The following is a 23,166-nucleotide window of genomic DNA, read 5'->3' as shown; positions in this document are numbered from 1 at the left end:
TGTGAAAGCTTGACACTCTTCAGCATACAAATGCACTGCTGTTGTAAGAGTTTGGTGACATTCACCATAAATGATATTTACTTTTTTTACTGTCATATACATTGTGAATGTCTCAGTAGTTTTATAAGCAGTTTATCTGATTGCTACAACAGCAGAACACAAATTTATGGGCTTCCACGCGTACATGTAAACACAATAACCATACCTGAGTTACAGGTTTGCTTACATTTGGTATAACAGAGCAGACATTTGTATAACCTAATGGTGGGACAGTGGTTTGCAGTGGTGTTATCTTGATAATATTTGATAAAGTGCCGTACATGTTATGTTGTTAAAGTTCTCTTAGAATTTTCTTTCAGATACCACAAAAAATAACATATAGTGAATAATGTCAGGAAATTCACTAAATTGCCCACTATAACTTGACAAAAACTGCAGCTTTATACACTAGTCAAAACAATTAGGGGATCAGTTGAGGTATCTAGGTTCTGAAGTATTGTCATTGACAGAATGAATTAAAATGGTTTGACGTGTTTCTGTCGGTTTTACGGAGTGGAGAAATAACATTACAGTCACCAAGATAGTGGTAATAATGGAAAGTTGCTGCAGAGGGGGTTGGTGTTGACTTGTGTTTACTCTACCACAAATTACACTAGCAGCTGGCTTCAGATAGTGTAGTGAGCAGGTCATGCAAAGCAGCAACAACATGACTTAACCTGAAGCTATGCCATGGAGAGCCATAGGACGGTTGGAAGTGGAACAGACACGAGGGAGGTGGCTGCAGCTATTGGAGTGTCCCAAATAGTAATTTCCAGGGCCTGGATGCGATTTCAGACAACAGAAATCATTAAAAGAAAGAAAGTCCTAGGTCATCCACAGGTAACATTAGCAAGAGATGACCGGTATCTCCGGTTAACAGCTCATCGAGACAGGAGGCTGAATGCAACTCAGCTGCAACGCACCCTCCAGGCAACAACAGGACACGCAATATCAACACAAACAGTCCAAAATCACCTTCGGAAATGTGGCCTCTATGCACGGGGACTATGGTGTGTGTCCCATTAAAACCATGACATTGTTTAGCCCACAAAAACTGGGTGGAGGAACATCAGGATTGGAGTTGTAACGAATGGCACTGGGTGCTGTTCACAGATGAGTTAAGATTTTGTTTTCAGTCAGACAATCATCATTCCCTCAATGTGGATAGAACGTGGAACTCTGAACAATCCTGCTTATGTGCAGAAAACGTCACCATATCATTATGGTGGACGAATGGTGTAGGCAGGAGTCAGTATTGGCGGATGTACGGATGTCTTTACCATTCAGAATGGCGCTTTGACTGCTCAGAGGTATAGAGACGAGATCCTTCGACCTTTTGTTGTGCCCTACGCTGGTGCCATAGGAGACAGTTTCCTTTTGGTGGATGATAACACTCATCCCCACAGAGCTGCACTGGTGGACAGCATGCTTGAGCTGAGGGAATTGAATGAATGGAGTGGCCAGCTTGTTCACTGGACTTAAACCCAACGGAGCATGTCTGGGAAGCACTTGGCAGACAAATTGCAGCCAAACCAGCACCTCCCTCAACAGTTGCACAGCTGGATATTGCACTCATGGAAGAATGGCCAAATATCCCTCAAGAGCTGATTGATAACCTCATACAGTCCGTGCCACGCAGGTGTGCAACTGTACTGGCCGTCCAAGGTGACCACACACCTTATTAGAGGGCAACGAGAATGACTGTTTCACTATTATGGCAGCCCCATGGTGCCTCGCTCTACGTAAACGCCGTGTAAACCTCAAGTAAAGAGTTGAGACAACAAAATATCGTACTGTATTACACACAAATTACAGTTGTAACCAATATCTAAATAAAATACATTACCATATGTCTATTGCTTATATCTCACCTTATCCCCGAATTGTTTTGAGCTGTGTACATTTATTCATTCTGGATATATTTGGGGTGGCCTGTCTTAGCAGTCTCATCCTGTATAGTTTTGCTTATGCACAATTAAATGTGGAATTAGACCCTAACATTTTCCTTTTCTTTTGTAGAAGTACTGAGCTAGAAGAGGAAATGTTTCTTCTGCTTTGTTTTTCCTTTATCACATTTACATTATTTTAGCAATTTGAATTTGTTTTCATTTTGAGAAAAGAACACACTATTTTATTTCTAGTGTTCCATTTCTTTACTATGTTCAGGTGAACAGTTTGTAATTAATTACTTTTCAGTTAGATTAATATATTTGTTTACTTAATTTCTCCAAGTAGAAGTTAACTTGATAATAATATGAAAATATGTTGAGTTGCATAACAACTAGTAATTTTGATACTTTGATGAAATGTGGAAATTATAGATAGCTAATCATCTTCCTGATCAAAGGCAAGAGAGAGGTTATGTGTGGTTTTTTTTTATTATTATTTTTTTTTTCATTTACTCTGCACATCCTTTGCTACAAGGTCATTAGCACATACAGCAGTGGTCAAATCAGTTAGAAGGGAAGCTTTCCTCTAAAAACTGCTACAGCTTACAGTGTTTTCTGCTTGTGCACCTTACCGGATGTAGAATTCTGATGGCAGTGAAGTTTATTTGCACATTATCAGTTAGCAAGGGTTTTAGTCAAAGACTGAACTCAAATCTGCTGAACTGCTTTTCACTCCACTGTTTGATGAGGATAATCAGGAACACTAGGTACATTTCCAACACAATGGCATCCCACCACACTACTTTAACATCTTTCAATATTTCACCAAGGACTCATTTCCAGGTCAGTGGATAATTTGATCAGGGTGTATTGCATTGTATCAGTAAAATATATCAATAAAATATATAATGATTCTTTTTACTTTTGGGAGATTGTCAAAGATAGAGTTTTCATGCTACATGAAGTTGTTACACTTACTGATTTCAGAGCAAATATACATTTCTGACATTTGTCGCCTTGTGTTTACTATGCCTGTAACCCTTAGCTAAGTTATTTTATAATTGTAAACCACTGTATGTTTATTGTTTGTATTAGTTATGATATGTTAAGCATTAAACTCCATGTTCGAGGACCTTAATTTGATTCTCTGACTTAACATCTGCTTCAGTTTTCCACCCACCAGCACTCAGCAAGGCAGCACAATGGTCAAGTGAAATAGTCCCACCCCCCTCCACTCTTCAGTTCTTACCACATCCACCTTTCACTTCCTAGCTCAGAATCCTTTCTCCACACTGAAGCTTAACCATGTGCAAAAGATGGTAAGAATTAGAACAGCATATAATTAACATAACCATGATAACTGCTTCCAGTTGCTGACCTGCTATATTGTAGCTGTTGATATAGTAAAAGAACAGAGAAATTTTAAGTGTAAATTTAGCAAATTAAAGAAAAATCATAAACACCTTTCTTTTTCTCTCATTTTAACAAACTAAACAAACTGCTAACATATCTGCAATAGAGTACACAAAATAACTTCAAAAAGCTGTTTGTAAATATAGAGTACATTCAGGCTACTGATAAGATTTTATAAATAAAACACAGAATAGGTGTGCTGTAAATACATCACAATATTCAGGTGGCCAAGTGGTGAATTACTGAACTGGGGGTTCATATAAATTTCCCTTTGTTTCATACCTCCATTTTGTGAAACTGTTGGGTTAAGTTATCCTTGATTCTCATATATATGATCACTTTTCAGACCTGTGATTTACCACAAATCTCTGTTTTTGCCAGTTGTTGTGTGTCATATTGTCAATTATAGATGGAATACTACAATTTTTTCCTGTCATTCTATAAGTAAACTGTTTATTAAAATATTAAAAATCTAACCAGGTATTCAAATTAATGTGCTTTAGTGTGTTGGAATATATTTTTGCTACTGTATTATAATCATGGAGCTGAATATATGACATTAGACAATTTATGGGATGTGTGATTCATCAGTGAATTTCAGTAATGAAATTTTTTTGGGATGACTCAAGATGATTTAGTGAGCCTTCATCCATCTTCAAATTTTCATCTTCTTTAATTTCAAGTGCATCTCATTATTTGTTTCAGGCCTAGCTCTGATAATGAAAGTGGACAACACACAACTGTTGTTTATTTTTCACATTCTGGCACCATGCTGAAACTACTGTGTCATCTAGGACTATATAAGGATTCTGGTGTTTTGCTCCATAGTAACTATGACTCAATGGCCGATCAGCGCAAGTGGCGTGTTGGAAAAATTGACAGCTTTGGTTCTAATTTGGCATTCGTTCTATTCCAGTGAGTATGACAGTGATTTTAATTTGGATATTTCTTGTGGTTTTGGCATATTATCTGATTCAGATGTAGTGAAATAAAGTGTTTATTCATATGAAATGTTGTATAGTAATAAGAATTACAGGGTGTATACGACCCGGGACAACTGGGAGATCCGGGAAAAACCTGTGAATTTTTTCATCCAGGAGAAAACCGGGAAAAACCCAGGAATTTTTTAGAATTCATGGAATTTTTTGTTGTTTTAGTTTCAGTTAAATCTTTATAATTTCGACTGGTAAGAATCGATAATCTAGCAAAGGATAATACTGCTACAATGAAACGTGAATGAGAAAAAATATGAAGATAAAACATAAATTGCAAAGGAAATGTGCCGTATCCTGCAACAAAACACAGTGCTCACACACGTGTTTGTCAACAGCAAAATTTGTTGAAGGCTTTAGGAAGACTATGCAATCCTTCATACCAACAATTTGCCTCCGATGAGTGTGACATCACAATTGTTTGTATTAGATTCATTTTAGCAGTTACGAGCGGGCCCATGCTCATGTGCAGTTGAGTGGCGTATGAGTTGTATCTTATCCCCCTTCTGGATACAGAAATGTGCCTGTTGGCTGTGTAAGCAGCCGCAGCAAGCAGCTAGATGCAACCGGGAAAAAATTTACTTGCGCACCCTAGCTGCCAGATTCACGCATGCGCAGCAGGCCCGGATCTAGGCGACAATTGCGGGGGGGGGGGGGGGGGGGGGGGGGGGGGGGGGGGGGGGGAATTCATATTCTTGAGGAGAAAAAAAAACATTGTTTCACAAAGTGGCTAGCATCCAGTGCACGTTGGTCTATCGATTATTCATATTATTTTGAAATGCATCCTTGTTGGTTTTTGAACACACTCTGTAAGTTGATTTCTGAATTAATCATAAGCTGATTTTTGAATGCGTGCATAGTGTACATGATGTCTATCAGTGGAATCCTATTCGCATCTAGAACTAGACTTCCCTGCAGGCAAAAGGGGACCGGGCCGTAGCGGAGTAAAGGCGAACGAGTGAACACCAATCGCTGTCTGATTATGTTGTTGATTGGGTTTGTGAATGATCAGCATTGTTATAATTACTAGGGAAATCTACAGTCAGACTACCAGAGTGGTAATAAACGACCAACAGGAATAACAGGTAAGAAAGATTACGTATTAGCTTCTCGGTGTATCCAAGAAAATGAAATTTTGTCAAATCATTACACTAGTAAGGGCCAGTTGTATAGTCCCCATCTACCAGCCGCTTAAGTTCTGTTCTGGAAGTAGCACAGAAAATGGTTTGTACGAACATAACAACGCCTAACCAGAGAATAAACAGGGATGAGTAAACCAGTGATTCTGGTGGCGTTAGTGAAGTTAACCGGCGAATAAGTTTTGACAAAGGCAGGAATAGTTCCAGAATTAGTCATGACAAGATTGTTTGTTAGAACGAAGAATGAGAAGAAACTGTGACATTAGAGAAACTAGGGAAGAAAATGCCGATTCCAAATATATGTAAAAATCTCATACTACTACTTTTCGATCTCATGCTCGAGAAACTGGAGCATATGAATGAAATGTGAAACTATTTTCTAACATAAAGCTTTTTGCTTGTAGTAGGTCTAATAGGCATTTTATGTTGGTCTTCGTGAATTATATTCTGTCGTGTTGTAAAAATGAACATTTGTGCCAAAACAATCTCGTTTATTTGGTGTGTGTTACAGTTTCTGCAGTGCTAGAAAGGCCTATTTTGATTTATCTAGCAGACAGTGACAAAATAGACATAATCAGATCAAGAAACCACACAAGTCTTGGGTACTATTGTATTAACAGCTTATGCAGTATTAGACAACGATATTTCAATTTTTCATGTAGCAAAACGTTTGATGAACTTTGATGAGGTAACAGATTATTTCGCAGAAAGGAAAGCATGCCATGTAAAGCTGTAGCAAGATTAGAGAGAATCCAGTGCTAGGAGCTAAGGATTGAAGAAATGTGTACTGTCTTGACTGTCTCTTGTCTTAACTGGTTTAATGTGTCCTATATTTAATTCTGTGTCACCCAAAATAGAAAGTAATTAGCTAACAGGCAATAAAGAGTGAAAATTTGCTGAAGAGTTCTTCTTCTCCCGGATTGCGAGTTCTCTCTCTCTCTCTCTCTCTCTCTCTCTCCCTCTCTCCCTCTCTCTCTCTCTCTCTCTCTCTCTCTCTCTCTCTCTTTTTTTTTTTTTTTTTTTTTTTTTTTTTAAAAAAAGAAGCAGGATGTCAAACTGGGTGACTGGGAGTAGGAGAGGCACCACAGGACATTTTAATTTCCACTGTCCTGAATATAGTTTGATGGCATCCAGTACAAAATATACACGTTTCAGATCCACAGAGCGAAATACATGCTGTGTGAAGAGGCGTGGCACTGCACTCTGGCACACTTAAGACCAAATAACATGTCTTATATTTCCTCGAACATGTATGTTTTATGTATCAGACTCTCCAGAAAGATGTGCGCTACAAAAGGAACATATTATTGAAAACACAATTTTTTAAAATTTTTGACATTTTATCTCTAACGCATGAGGTAGGGGGGAAAGGGGGATAGGGGGGTGGAGGGGGTGGGGTACGCCGCTATCTTAGTATTGCCCCGGTTCGGAAATATCATAGATCCAGGGTTGATGCGCAGAGCAGTTATAGTGGGGAAGTGTGTAGTCTCCACGTGACCCGTGTTTACGTTTAGTGACTTTGCTGTTTCCTCTTCGTTTACTGCTCTCACTTCAAATGAAAACAAAACGGATTTCTGTGGCCAGGAACTAGCAAGTGAATTAAAATACATTCACATAATTACAGTAGGCTAATATATGTTATTAGTGTCAGATTTTATTTTATTTCCACGTTTCTGACAGTCCTGCATTAATCGCCTTGTAAAACAATGAAGTTATTTTTGTTGATTTGCTAAAGAAATTTGGTTTTTATTAACTTTTTACGCTGAGGCAGTTAATGTGTTTGAAATGAAGTTTTTACTTCCACACTATTGGCTAATTTCAACTGCTCGCTGCATTTCAAATGCACATTTTCCTCTTTTAGCTTGTGTGGCATTATGCCATAATAAAGAATCAAAAAATGAGTTAATACAGTACTGGTACTCCAAGAAAATTTCCATCCTGAAACCCACACTGAAAAGCTTAATATCAGATCGAGGCCTACTTCAATGGGAATCTGGATATACGAATGTGCTCTTTAAGTATACACTTTAAATGTGTCGTTTTAGCATGGTTCATGAAATTCCGATATTCTTGGATTATCCTCCGATGTGTTGTTTCTTTTATGACATAATGTAAGATCTTTTAATGTTTTACACGTACTAACATACAGGCTTCCTGCATCATAGCAGCTGCCAAAGCATGGTGGCGCCTGTTATCTGGCGCTCTCTGACGACTGCTGAAATGAACCTATTTCTAACAGGTCGCGGGAAAATACTGCGAATGGTGGTTTGAAAAGTGTTACTTTCAAAGTAAATTTCCTTTTACGCAGGCTGAACTACGTGTGAGAATGTACGATGAATTTCTTAAATGACAGAGCGTTTGATGACGAGCCATTTCGAACCCAGATCAGACATTCATGTCATTATTATCAGCAAATTGATGCAGTGCTACGGGAAGCTCGCTCTCCTCTGCGGTAGCTAATTTATTTGTGTAAAACTTTGACGACAAGTCGCTGGACTCGGCTAAAACTTTTACTGGCACATTTGTCTGGTATATGTTAAAGTGTAACACGCGCAATAAAGATCAACATTATATGTGAAAGTTTAGCTTCTCTTGCAGCTTATTAACCCTAGAGACCAATATTATATGTGAAAACTTTGCTTTTCTTGTAGAAACACTATGTATATTAATTCAAAACATTAACTTTTCCTGTTTGTGTATACGCACTACTTAACAGTGATGTTGCTATTAGCTGACTACATCATGTGTCCTGTGGTCTACATAACCACTGTAATCGACTGGCGGGACCACGTGACATGAGCTATGACTGGTTTACAAAAGCGCATCTCAATCTCGATTACAATGGTTCGGAAATTAACATGTGGTGTTTGGTGGAATTCAAATTGATACTTTCGTAATACGAAAATATGCAGCGTACATGTTGCTGCACATCAAAAATCTTTCCAAAAGGGGTTTTCTTCCCTGAGTTTCGTTTTCTAAAGTGCCGAGAAATTCTACGCCCGTGTATAAAAACATAACCATTTAAAGGATTGATAAGTTTTATAGTTCTGAGGGAAAATATACCGGTTGATCAAAAAGTCAGTATAAGTTTGAAAACTTAATAAACCACAGAATAATGTAGATAGAGGGGTAAAAATTGACACACATGCTTGGAATGACATGAGGTTTTATTAAAACCACCCCATATTGCTAGATGTGTGAAAGATCTCTTCCGCGCGTCGTTTGGTGATGGTCGTGTGCTCAGCCGCCACTTTCGTCGTGCTTGGCCTCCCAGGTCTCCAGACCTCAGTCCGTGCGATTATTGGCTTTGGGGTTACCTGAAGTCGCAAGTGTATCGTGATCGATCGACATCTCTAGGATGCTGAAAGAGAACATCCGACGCCAATGCCTCACCATAACTTCAGACATGCTTTACAGTGCTGGTCACACACTATTCCTTGACTACAGCTATTGTTGAGGAATGATGGTGGACGTATTGAGCATTTCCTGTAAAGAACATCATCTTTGCTTTGTCTTACTTTGTTATGCTAATTAATCACCCAGTACTGCCACTTAATAACACAGAAAAAGTGTGTTTTCATCCTGGAGAAAGTGTATTTTTAACCGCGAAATCCGGGAATTTCTTTTCCTTGTCCACGTATACACCCTGAATTACAAAATTCACATATGTAACAATGAAAAGATCAATAACTGACAAAATTATTTAATTGGATAGAGAAAATCAAACTGCAACGGAATGCCAGACTTCACCTCAGAAAGCTGTCCCATCTTCTCCAAAACTACCTGAACAGTGGTATTTCCCTTCCCATCCCTCTGCAACTCCCTTAACAGCTATACCATCAAACACCACTCCTCTCCTATGAACCGAACTTGGCCAACCTCCTCAGCATCCCACAGCCTTCACCACTGCCTCCCAGACCAAGAATAACACATAATCCCAAGAGCCGGTCACAGCAGTACAGTGCCCTTAACCTCTCATCAAAGCACTCTCCCCTCCTGAATTATCTGTATTGTCTAAGGACCTCACTTTCAGCCCTGAACCTGCATTTGATCATGCTGTTTTGATGAAGGACCTACTTTCCTTCACACGTAATTGTTGTGACTCGCCGATCTTTCAAAGTGCCGCCGTACAGTTACGCGCATCCTCTACATGCGGCGCTGTCTGCCAGCCATGCAGCAGCAGCACCACCTAAGCGGCCAGCCAGCTAGCAGCCGCTAGACTTGGACTCCGTGCTGATTTGACTGTTACCGTGTACACACGTCATACTTTGTTTACTTGATCTGTGACTTACATGTATTGTGTCATCCTTGAAATATATTTGTTCAACTTGACATTATAACAATTGGCGACGAGGTAGTGAATTTTTATTTTTCATCGTTGATGCACAGGTTTCTATGGCTACTTTAGAGCAACTATTGCAAGGTCTCATTGAACAGCAAACGCTTCTCACATCTGCGATTTGTGATTTCGTTGCTGCATACAATGTGGGGCGTCTCTCATCGTTGTCTCTACCTCCTTTTCCTCCTTACAACGAGATGGTGGAAGACTGGTCTGATTACGAAAAACCTCTTCGACAGCACTTCTTGCCATTTCATGTCGCAGACGAACAAACATGTAAGTCTCTGTTCCTTTCATGGATTTCACATCAAATGTATCGGTTTTTGTCGCAATTGGCTCCTTTGAAAGATCCTGCGTCTTTGTCCTTTGCTGAAATGTGCTCACTTCTGTCCGTATATTTTCAAAAGCATACGCATGTGGTAGCCTCTCGTGTTGCCTTTTATTGTTGTCAAAAACAACCGAATCAATCCTACCATGCTTGGGCTGCTGAACTTCATGGCCTCATTCGAAAGTGTCAATTTGTTACTGATGTTCACAAAGAATCCTACGCCGATTCCATGGTATGGGATGCTATTATCTGGTCGGTGCCCGACAAAGAAGTTAGGCAACATGCCCTTCAGTTGGCAAATCCGACTCTAGATGAAGTCCTATCCATCACTCAGTCTTTTGAAATTTCTCGTGCTGCTGGAGCGCAAATAGAGGCATGGGGTGACGTCGGGGAAGTACAACCTCTGCGTGCTGTTGACGAAGCGTGCAGCGTGTTCCTGCCGGCCGACGTGGCTGCAGTATGCTCCCAAGCACAGCCTCAGCCTAACTGTAAACAAACCTCTAAGAAATTGCAGCAAAACCCACGGCAACTTCCTTCATGTCCGCGGTATTTTACGAAACATTCACGGGAGGATTGTCCCCAATGTTGGGCCGTGTGTCACAAATGCAAAAAGAAGGGTCATGTGTCATCCGTTTGCAAATCCGACCGCATACTTGATGTTCATGAATGTGATGATGATTTTGCTTGTGTGTTGTCTGCCAATGGTACTTCTTCCCTTTCAGGGAAGTTATTCCTCACTGTCCAAATACTTGGTTGGGATGTTCGCATGCAGGTGGATACTGGTTCTGCTGCCACTATCATCAATTCTCAAACGTATCTTCAGTTGGGTTCTCCAATCCTATCACTTGTCACTAGGCAATTATGGACGTACAACAAACAGAAGATTTCTCTCTTGGGACAATTTGATGCTGAGGTATCTTACAAATCTGTCGCGCTGTTCCCATATTTGTGGTTGACCATAGTAATGGGGAGAATCTTTGGTTTCAATGCCTTTCGCGTTTTCGGGTTCTCCATAGATGACTCTGTCAATATTGTCTCTGATGCTATTCCTTATGCTCAATTGGATTCCTTGTTGATGACATTTTTGTCCCTTTTTTCTCCTGGGTTAGGCCATGCAAATGACTGAAGCTCATATCACGCTCAAACCCACTGCTCGGCCTAAGTTTTTTTGGGCTCGGCCCAGTCCTGTGGCCCTTTGTGATCAGGTCAAACGGAAGCTGGATCATCTCACTGCTTCAGGGGTCTTGCTTCCTGTCACTTCCAGAGAGTGGTCCTCTCCTGTCGTTGTCGTTGCTAAGCCCAATGGTGGTATTCATCTCTGTGGCGATATCAAATCCACCGTATTCTCAATGCCTCATCGACACTTACCCTATGCCACAACCTGAAGAATTGTTCACTAAACTTGATGGAGGCCAGCATTTTTCTAAACTTGACCCGTCAGAAGCTTATCATCAACTTCCTCTTGACACTGCTTCCCGGCAGTTCCTGGTCCTTAACACGCCTTTCGGCCTCTATCAATACCAACGATTGCCATTCGGGGTTGCCAGAACCCCTGCTCTCTTTCAGCAATTCTTGGAACAATTATTGCTCCCTGTCCCTGGGTGTATAAATTACATGGACAACATTGTTGTCACTGGCTCCATCACTGAAGAACATTTCAGAATCTCCGCACACTTTTTCATGTCTTACAGACTGCCAGTCTTAAGTGTAATCTTCAGAAATCAAAAATTTTTCAGGCATCTATCACGCACTTGGGGTTTCAACTCTCTCGGGATGGTATTCGTCCGCTTCGGCAAACTGTCGCTGCGATCGATGCCCTTCCTCGCCCTACATCTGTTAAGGAACTGCAGGCCTTCTTGGGGAAAATAGCATACTATCACAGGTTATTACCGTCTGCTGCTTCAGTGGCTCAGCCGTTACATCGCCTGTTGCATAAAAACGCGGCCCTTTCACAGGGCCGTCAGGGGGCTCAGCATTCGTTTGCTGGGTACGGGCTTGGCGACCTGAGGTCCTCGAGCTGTGGACTGGTGTGCGCCACCAGTCTGCTTATACCGTAAGCTCTGGGCATGCTTCAGCGACCACTGTGTGGCGCAACAGTGGAATGTTGTGTGTCGTAGGGACCGGGGATCTTGGCTTGATTGCCTGGACCACGAGGACGGTACATACCTCTATAAAAAAAAACCTTCAATCTTAAGGTGTGCTGCGCGCCGACAAGATGCATGGCTGTTGAGGTGGAACAGTCGCTAGCGGGCAACCTCTGGGGAACCTGCCACACCTCAGTTGTACAAGGCTTATCCAGGCATGTGGGGCTCTGTCTGGATGGACATAAGTTTCCCTAGCTGCTCGTGGGACATCCATGGATACCACGAATTCTTCCTCTTTTCCTCCTTCTAATTTTTCGCTGGCCAGTGGGATGGGTGGACCGCTGGTAGGCACTACTGCCCAATCCAACAAGAGGGATAGGTTAGCCAGTCCTCCTGACTCAGGCGTCAGCAAACGTACAGCAGTTCAGAGTAACAAAGCACATACTGACAACCAGAATGTGTTTTTAATAGTAAAAAGGAAAGAGGGTTCCTTTGAAAAGGTTTCGCCATTCTATATCCAAAAGGGTCTAGAAGGAATAGCTGGAACTTTAAAATCAGTGAAGCGTTTACGGAATGGGACACTGCTTGTTGAAACATCAACTGCTCAGCAAGCAGTTAACCTTCAAACAGCTAAAAGCTTGGGGGAATACACAATCGATACAGAGCTTCATAGCACTCTGAACTCCAGTAAGGGTGTTGTTACCTGTAGGGACCTCGTTGACATTCCTGTAGAAGAATTAAAGAGTGAGTGGGCTCAGGAGGGAATTGTTGACGTTCAGAACATCATGAAAAGTGTGGATGGGAACCTGGTGAAATCTGACTCCTTCATTCTTACTTTCAATACCCCCAAACTCCCAGAACATGTCAAGGCAGGATTTCTTCGACTAAACGTCTGGTCATATGTCCCAAACCCAATGCGCTGTTTTAAGTGCCAGCGTTTTGGGCATACAGTTCTAGGGTGTAAAGGAGAAGCGATGTGTGGCAACTGCAGTAAGGCTGCCCATGACGGAATTGACTGTTCGTCGCCTGTCAGATGTATAAACTGTTCTGAAAGCCATCCTGTTTGGAGTAGGGACTGTAGAATCTTCCTAGAGGAACGTAAAATACAAGAAATAAAAACAACTAAGTGTATCCCCTACAGTGAAGCCAAAAAGATCTTTAAGGCCATGCAGCCACCCACATTCATTATGTCTTTTGCTTCCATTGTTCAGAAGCCACCTCCAAAAGTCGATGCATCTACACAGTCGGAGGTTGTTAGTGTTGGCAAGAACACCTGCACGTGTCAGTGCACTTGCAAGGCAGCAAGTGTCTCAGAGCCTGTAGCCTCTACTCGAACAGCAGAGAAAGGTACAGTAGCAAACATTGAAGAGCCCCAGGCATCTCTGATTCCTGAGGCTGTTCCAAAGCCCAGCATGGTCATAAACACCCCTGCTCCAGTTCCAGCAAAGCCCCCTAAACAAAGGAAAGCACACATCAGGCAGCACCAACAGATTAAATCGGCTGGTAAACCCTCGGATCATGTTAATGTGGTCCCACTAGACACTTCATCAGGCTCTTCCCCAGAGCTGATGGAGTCTGAGAATATGGGGTAATCATCTCGCCCCAAGACTGAGCCTCCACCGGCTGCAGTCTCCCCACCTCGGCGGAAAGATAGGCAGAAAATACAACCACCGTGATGGCTCCCATATTGCAATGGAACCTGCAAGGGTTCAGGACACGTGTGGAGGAACTACGTCTATTGATTCAGGGTAGACCTATGTGTGTATGTCTGCAAGAGACAAATTTCAGTGAAACATACACCCCTGAGCTACGTGGTTATGTCCTCCACAAAAAGGACGACCTGAGTGGACAGAGAACTCGAGGAGGAGTAGGTATCTTCGTCAACACCGACTACCAATTCTCTCCTCTCTCCCTCACGATGAATTTACAGGCAGTTGCAATATTAGTACATGTGCATCATATGCTAACAGTATTTTCGCTTTACCTGCCCCCACATGATGTGCTCGACGAAGAGGCTCTCAGTGATCTTCTTACACAGCTCCCCCACCCCTTCATCCTCTGTGGTGATTTTAAGGCACACAATATGCTTTGGGGCTCTGTGAATACTTACTCCAGGGGTAGAGCAATCGAGAGGCTTCTTCTGTCTTCCAGTGCCTATTTGCTAAATACAGGTCAAAGCACGCATTTTTGCATTGCAACTGGGTCGTTCTCTGCCATTGATCTATCGCTTTGCTCTCCAGCCATCGCCCACACTGCTGCATGGGAAGTGGTTGATGACTTATACGGCAGCGATCACTTTCCCATCTGGATTCACCTGCCACATGCAGTGGAACCGGAAAGGAAACCGCCTCGATGGGTGCTCGGTAGAGTCAACTGGGCACTGTATAGTCAACTAGCCCAGTTTGAACATCGGGTCAGTGTCCAGGAATGGGTGGATCATATTACTGAAGTGATCCACTGCACCAGTGAAGCGTCCATCCCACAGTCCACAGGACAACCGAAGCGGCAGCCTGTCCCTTGGTGGAGCGACGAATGCCGCTCTGCAATCAGGGCTAGGCGGGCAGCTCTGTGTAGGTTCAAATGCCGGCCAACTGTAGAGAACCTTGCAGCCTTTCGGGTGGCAAGGGCAAAGTGTCGTCGGATTATATGAGAGAGCAAGAAGAGGTCGTGGCAGCAGTTCCTGAACACCATTAATCGTTCTACACGAAGTTCCATTGTATGGGAGACCATCAGGAGGATTTCTGGGAGAGGTGGGAGGTGCCCTATGGCTGCTATAATGTGGAATGGTACTCTCCAAACGACCTCAAAAGATATTGCCCAGTCTATGGCGGCTCATTTTGCAGCTATTACTGCAACCGCCAGTCAGAATCCAGCTTTCCAGCCCCACAGAGTGGCTGCTGAGAGGAGCAGTTTTGACTTCCGCTCACCCAATACAGAAGAGTACAACTGCCCATTTTCCATGTGGGAACTGGATTCTGCATTGTGTGGGGCTCGTGATACATCCCCTGGTTAGGATAGAATCCACTATAGCATGCTGCGGCACCTCACAGGGAGAAATAAAGAAATCCTCCTCCGACTTTTTAATCTTGTTTGCATGTCCGGTCACTTCCCCGACTCATGGCGTGAAGCAATTTTAATTCCTCTTTTAAAACCTGGGAAAGACAGCACATGCCCGGGTAGTTACCGTAGTGTTGCCCTCACTAGCTGTGTGGGAAAGACCTTGGAGCGGATGGTCAACCACCGCCTTGTCTGGATGTTAGAATCCAGACATCTCCTTAGTCGCTTTCAGTGTGGGTTCAGGAGGTATCGCTCCACCTTTGATAACCTGGCCCTCCTGGAGGCGGCTATACAACAGGCTTTCCTGCGCCAGCATCACCTCTTGGGAATATTTTTTGACATTGAAAAGGCATACGACACTACTTGGAGGCATCTTATCATCAGGCAGCTCCACAAATGGGGTTTTCGTGGATGTCTTCCCAATTTTATTCAGTCCTTCCTGTCGCCACGTTATTTTCGGTACCGAGTCGGAGACGTACTGTCTAGTCGCTTTGAACAAGAGAAAGGTGTCCCTCAAGGTAATGTTTTAAGTGTGACAGTCTTTGCTGTTGCTATTAATAGTATTACGTCTGTTGTGAAAAGTCCTGTACAGTGTTCCTCGTTTGTGGACGATTTCTCTGTATTTTGCTCTTCTTCAAGCCTTGCAACGACGACTCGTCAGTTGCAACTCACTCTGCGACGTTTGGATGAATGGGCACAGAAGAATCGTTTTAAGTTTTCAACTGATAAGTCGGTGTGTGTTCTTTTTAACTGTTCTCGTTCCATTTTTGACTTGCCTGAGTTGAGGATGAGGGACACCGTCCTGAATTTTAAAGACATGGTGAAGTTTCTGGGCCTCACTTTTGATGGCTGCCACACATTAAGGAACTGAAAAAACGGTCTTCTAAGTCGCTGTCTATTTTAAAATGTCTTAGTCACCACACATTGGGAGCAGACAGGACTTGTCTGCTCCGGTTTTACAGAGCCTTCGTGCGGTCCTGGCTTGATTATGGATGCACGGTGTATGGGTCTGCAAGACCCACTTATTTGAAGCTGTTGGCTGTGGTGCACCATGAGGGGATTCGGTTGGCCACTGGGGCGTTCAGAACGAGCCCCATACCGAGCCTCTGTGTAGAGGCAGGTGAACCGCCATTTCACCTCTGGTGGCGTCTACTAATGGTGCGCCAGGACTATCAAACATTATCCACACCATACACACCTGCATACCACACTGTTGCTCGGCCTCCACTGGAAAGGCTTTTTCGCAACCGGCAACGAGCAACAAGGCCCTATGGGTTGGTGCAAAGGATTGCATTTTAGAGATGGGTGTGGCCGGTTTTAATGTTTCACGTCGAGGTTGGAGCAGATATCCACCTTGGCTCCTCCAGAGGCCCACACTGATTTTAGGTTTGACAAATTTTAAGGCTGAACGTGTCATCAGGATTCGCGTTCCCCAGGAATATACTGTTTTTTCCACAGAACTTCACACGATCCTGAAGGCATTGGAGCAGATACGGTGTACTCAGGGCAAACACTTCCTAATTTGCTCTGACTCACTGAGCGCATTACTGTCACTGCAGAACCTGTACCCAGCGGAGAAGTTGGAACAGCTGATTTATGATCAACTGTACATCCTCCAACGACAGGGCAAGCAAGTCCTTTTGCTGGGTGCCAGGGCATGTGGGCCTACGGGGAAATGAACAAGCTGATAGAGCTGCCAAGGACGCCTGCAGATTACCGGAGGTGTCACAATGTTCTATTCCTTTGCAAGGTGTCGTTTCTGTGCTGCGGCGGAAGTATATGCAATTGTGGGAGGAGGAATGGTTGGCAGTGAGGGAAAATAAGCTGCGGTTGGTGAAACCCACCATCCAGCCGTGGTGTTCCTCCTGCCGGTCACCTAGGCGTGACGAAGTGGCCCTTACACGTCTTCGCATAGGGCACTGTCCTCTTATGCATAACTTCTTACTACGGTGAGAGGAACCCCCGCTGTGTGATGCCTGTGGCGTACAAATCACTGTACGCCACATTTTAGTTGAGTGTGATTTATATCGTTCTGTCAGGGCGGAAGTTAATATTAGTGGGGATCTGCCCTCGATTTTAGCCGATGGCGAGGCGAGTGTCAAGAAAGTTTTAAGGTACTGTGATGTTTCTGGGCTTCAGCCTAAAATTTTAGGTTGGAATTTTTAGTGTGTTGCCGAGTGGCTGACCACTTCTTTTTATTCTTGTAATAGGCCAATTCCAAACATGTGCTATGTGTTTCATTTGAACCCCTTCCCCTACGTTCTCTTGCAGTTCTCCTCTTTATGTGCTGCTTTCCACTTTGCTATTGTTGACGTGCACACTGCCTATGTAGACTGTCACCTTTAATTTTAGTCCTGTTTTTGCACTTGCTGCATTTTAGTGACACTCGTCCGTTGTTGTTTCCGTTCGGGCGCTAAAGACTACACTGTTGAGCGCCCATAACACCATATCCATCCATCCATCCTTTCACTGGTCCACGTCATGCGATGCGGCTTTCCAGAAATTGAAGACTATGCTGAAACAGGCCTCGTGCCTGGCTACTTATTGACCTGGCCAACATCTTGTTCTTGCCACGGACGCCTCTCAATACAGGGTTGGTGCAGTCCTTGCGCACCATTTTTCTGACGGTTCTGAACAACCTATTGCTTATGCCTCTAAAACGCTCACAGATGCCCAACGAAAGTATTCTCAAATTGTAAAAGAAGCTTTGGCCATTATTTATGCTCTTCACAAGTTTGTTGTTTTTCTCTATGGATCCAAATTTCATCTTGTTACGGATCACAAACCACTTGTTTCCTTGTTTCATCCATCAACGTCACTTCCCGACAAGGCTGCACACCGCCTCCAGTGTTGGGCTCTTTACTTGTCTTGTTTCAATTATGAGATTCATTTCCAGCCGACGGCTCAACATGCGAATGCTGATGCACTGTCTCGCCTTTCCATGGGTCCTGATCTGGCATTCGATAGGGACGAACTTTTGTGTTTCCACCTGGATGTTGCCGAGCTGCGGGTTGTGGACGGGTTCCCTATCACGGGGGACCGGCTGGCGGCTGCTACGGGTTCTGATCCTACCCTCTCCTGGGTTTTATGCTGTATTCAGAAGGGTTGGCCAGATCATCCGTCCGCTAAGACTTCTGATCCGTTGCGGAACTACTACACTTTGCATTACCGCCTCACAGCTAGAGATGGTGTTATCCTGCTTTCCACCGACAATGTTTCACCGCGTGTTGTGGTACCTGCATCTTTGTGTGCTTCGGTCTTGCGCCTCCTTCACCATGGGCAATGGGGTGTCTCTCGCATAAAATCTCTGGCATGCCGTCATGTGTACTGGCCCGGCATCGACTCTGAAATCACACACATGGTCACTGCCTGCGGCCCTTGTGCGTCACAGGCCACCGCCCCAAAGTCATCTTTGTCACTGTGGCCTCTGCCTGAGAAGCCCTGGGAGCGTATTCATGCTGACTTTGTAGGACCTTTTTCAGGTACTTATTGGCTTCTCGTTATTGACGCCTACTCTAACTTTCCTTTCATTGACCGTTGCACGTCGCCTACCACCACGGCAACCACCAATGCTCTAGCTCGCATTTTCTCTTTGGAAGGCCTTCCATCCACTCTTGTTACTGATAATGGTCCACAATTTGCCTCTTCCGATTTTGCGGATTTTTGTGCCCGTCACGGCGTCATGAATGTCACGGCCCCTCCGTTCCATCCACAGTCAAACGGTGAGGCTGAACGACCGGACCGCACATTTAAGGCTCAGATGAGGAAACTCCTGACTTCTTCTGCTGCTGCTGATGCACTTCTCCAATTTCTGGCTTCTTACCGTTTCACTCCCATGGACGACCACAGCCCGGCTGAGCTCTTACATGGCCGACAGCCCCGCACGCTACTTCATCTTCTGCGGCCTTCCACCTCATGGCCGCGGGTGCCTTTGCTTGGCTGGTTCACCGCCGGGGACCTTGTGTGGGTACGGGGATATGGCAGGTGGCCAAAATGGAGTCCTGGCCACATCTTATGACACGGTGGCTGACGCCTGTATGAAATCCAGACGGACACAGGTGTTGCAGTGCGTCATTTGGACCAGCTTCGGCCTCGTGTGCCGGCAACGCCGCTACACCACCTTCGGCTCTACCTGACGCTCGGGATCCTGGAATCTCTCATTACTCACAACGCAGTCCTCTCACCATCATCTTGCTGCTAGCACAAGAACTGATGCCACCAGGAGACGTGCCCGTGCAGGAACCATATGACCATCATCTGTCGGAGCAACTCTTCTCGCCTCCTTCTCCTATGGATGCCGACACATCACCCTTGTTGTTATAACAACCAGACCTGCCGCAACGGGCAGATTGGGGCACGGGCCCCCAGCAGATTCGACCCCCACGTCTCCTGTCATCTCGACCCGTTATCATCGGGGACACTTCCGTCCGTACGGGAAGCCTCCTCCTAGAGACTTTACGGCCAGTTAAACAACACCTATGTACATTAGCAATCTACAGGCCACCTCCATCAAGACCAGTGCAAAAAATTCAAAGGGGGGAAAAGTGTTGTGACTCACCAATCTTTTGTATAGTTGCTGGCTTCAAAGCACCCACCAGATGTATATCTGTCTTAGTTGATCAACACCTGCAACCCATAGTACAAAGACTGCCCTCATACATCAAAGATACCAACCATTCCCTAGATCGTCTGAAATCCATGCCTGTCCCACTCCCACCACACACCTTGCTTGTCACCATTGATGCCACCTCCGTGTATATAAACATCCCCCACATACATGTTCTGTCTGCCGCAGAACATTTCCTCAGTCAGTGCTCACCTGATTCGAAACCTATGACATCCTTCCTACTCAGCTTAATAAACTTTATACTTACCAATAACTACTTCACCTTTGAGCAGCAGATGTATAAACAGATCAATGGTACTGCCATGGGAACCAGGATGGCTCTTTCCTATGCCAACCTTTTCATGGATCACTTGGAGGCAGCTTTCCTGGGCTCCACAAGTCTTCAGCCCCTGGTTTGGTTTAGATACATTGATGACATCTTTACCATATGGACTCATGGTGAGGCTGACCTGCTAAAATCCCTGGAAACTCTGAATACCTTCTCCCAGTTAAATTTCATATGGTCCTATTTCGAATCCCATGCCACTTTCCTTGACGTTGATCTCGTCCTCAGCGAAGGCCAGCTACACATTTCCGTCCATATTAAACCAACCAACAAACAACAGTACTTACATTTTGACAGTTGCCATCCTTTCCATGTCAAACATTCCCTCCCATACAGCCTTGGTATCTGGGCCAAATGTATTTGTTTGGATGCAAATTATTTACAGAAGTACACAACTGTTCTCACCCCAGCCTTCACTGCACATATTTACCCCACCATCCCAGTTAAAAAGCATATTTCCCGAGCCATCACATCCAATCCTGGTTCTGCTGATCCCTCCACAAAACAGCTTTGGAGCACACCATTGGTGACTCAGTATTATCCTGGTCTGGAATGTGTTAATCACCTACTTTGACAGGGTCATGACTTCCTAAAATCATGCCATGAAATGAGATCCATTATGTCTGAAATTTTGCCCACCACACCTAGAATAGTTTTCTGTTGCCCTTCCAATCTCCGAATAATCTTGACAGACCCTATGGTCCTTTTGCACTCATCTCCCTAACCTATGGCTCCTACCTCTGTGACTGTCTCCGCTGCAAGACTTGTCCTACGCATCCTCCTACCACCACCTATACCAGCCCTGTAACGCGAAACATATACTATCAAAGGGAAAGCCACTGTTATGTAAACACCGTTTGGCATTCTATATCGGCATGACTAACACCACATTATCAATTAGGTTGAATGGGCATAGGCAGAGGGTGTATACTGGCAACTCGGAATATACCATTGAAGAGCTTGCTCTACAACATGACATTTGTGACCTCGATGTCTGTTTCAATGTATGCACCATCTGGATTCTTCCCCCAGACACCAATTTCCCTGAACTTCGCAGATGGGAACTAACACTACAACATGTCCAGCCACCTGGCCTAAATTTATGTTAATTTCTTCCTTCTCAGCATTTTTTCACTGTAGCTACCCTTTGCTTCACTCCGTTTTCTACATCTTTCACTGTCTTTCTTGTCTGTTTTTCACCACCTCCCTCCCACCTCTGTTATGTACAGTGCACTTACCTTTTCACTCTTATTAACTCATGCACAATGTTTTGGTAGTAATCTCTGTCTTGCATATTACCCTGTCATACACATTTAAGCACTCAGGTTTTCAAATCTCGTTTGATGCAGTCCCCAACAATGTCCTTCCTTCTCTTCCCATACAGTAAGTCTTCCCTGACGCGCAGTTCTGGGTGACTTTCCCAAAATCTACCTCTTTTTCTAGACCTCTCCAGTCCTTTTTCTTCACCCTTCTTCCTACCCCTTCAATACTTCTGTCTGAAGAAGGAACCATTGGCTCTGAAAGGTTGCCAATTACTACAGTTTTTTGTGTGTTTGTTCTGCCCCTGCTTGGTGAGTAGATTTTTTTCTGTATCCAGTTAAATGAAATATGCATGTAGATTTGGGAAGCTTTTGGTATACCCATATAAGCATGACATGTAACACAATGTAAGAATTATAATGATAATTTGTAGACACTGAATGTTTTGGCCTTCATGACAGGTGTGGGAATGAAGCCAAGTTGATGACACTGCACCAAGAGCGGCCAGTTGTTCTCCCAGGATGCCCACAAGATCTCCTGTGCCCTGTAGCACTGTTTAGACAACTTTATAGTGAGAGCCTTGAGAACTGCAACTTCCTGGAGATGTGTGCACTGTGATACAACCATTACCCATAAGTTCAACAATATATTTTTGTATATTTTTAGAATTGACTAAATGATTGTGACAGATTTATCTGTGTAAACCTTAAATATATTCAGATTGCTATTTTATAAATTCTGTATTTGAAACAAACAAATTGGTGTATTTTCTGTAAAGAGAAATAGATTTTCACACATTTTTCATTGTTATTTCTATTTCAGTAACCAATAAGAATGTGTGATGAAACTGTAAATCCATTTTCATTTTGTTATTGTTTAGTACCACAATTAACAGAGTTGAGTGGTTTCTAATGAGTAACACATAATGTCTGTGTCAGCACTGTCAGAATTATGCAGTCAAATGCTACAAGAGTGCAACAATAGCAACAGCACAATTTTGGAGCTGTGTGTGTTTAAGTATATTATTTTGTGAGAAAATGTATTTATGGCATTTACATTGTAGCAGTATGGACTGCTATACACATCTGTCAGTTTATAAACTAGTGTCAATTTGGGATTGTGTTCAAAATTTTATTTGTTGTTCCAATATGTGTGTCCCATTGTTCAGGTATGCATGTCAGTCTGACACACTTACATATGCTCCACACATTGTACAAAAACACAAAATGTGGCACTCCCATTTCATAGCCCTTAGAAAATGGCAAGAAAAATGTTAAATGATGGGAGCATCTTCTACCAGCTCAAACCCAGCCACCAACAATTACATAGTATGTATCATTTCTGGAAGGTTCTTAAAATATATTATGTTTATACAGTCTTAGACATAAAAACTGGCCGCCGGCCGACCACCACAGAGACTAAGTCCGAGTCGTTCACTTAAGGTGACCAATAAAACCGAACGTCCCTGACAATGCTAAGTCCGGCCCTCTACACAACCTGGCAACACTGTAAGATGTGGAAGTGTCAGAAGGAAATGTTGTCTACTTTCGAGACGTTGTCAGGCTGTATGAGCCCATGGTCTAGTGGTAATCATCGTGCATTCTAAACTTATATTCGCGTGTTTGCGTCCAACCGTATCTTTTTCTTTTTAGCATATTTTGGCCCTCGTCTAAA

At 43.6% G+C, this 23,166-nt stretch overlaps 1 protein-coding gene across 3 annotated transcripts in view; it reads left to right on the top strand.

The window, feature by feature from the left end:
* LOC124787601 (multiple inositol polyphosphate phosphatase 1) overlaps positions 1–22,290 on the top strand; it is a 218,652-nt gene extending 196,362 nt beyond the window's left edge. For all 3 annotated transcript variants that reach the window (XM_047254362.1, XM_047254369.1, XM_047254355.1), the window contains exons 9-10: positions 4,047–4,256; positions 21,954–22,290. In XM_047254362.1, coding sequence (XP_047110318.1) covers positions 4,047–4,256; positions 21,954–22,110 — 367 coding nt within the window. In that variant the 3' untranslated portion in view covers positions 22,111–22,290. The remainder of the gene's footprint in view (positions 1–4,046; positions 4,257–21,953) is intronic.
* Positions 22,291–23,166: the final 876 nt, after the last annotated feature.

Source organism: Schistocerca piceifrons, chromosome 1 (assembly GCF_021461385.2).
Source record: "Schistocerca piceifrons isolate TAMUIC-IGC-003096 chromosome 1, iqSchPice1.1, whole genome shotgun sequence".
NCBI lineage: Eukaryota > Metazoa > Arthropoda > Insecta > Orthoptera > Acrididae > Schistocerca > Schistocerca piceifrons.
This window is presented reverse-complemented; position numbering and strand designations above follow the sequence as displayed.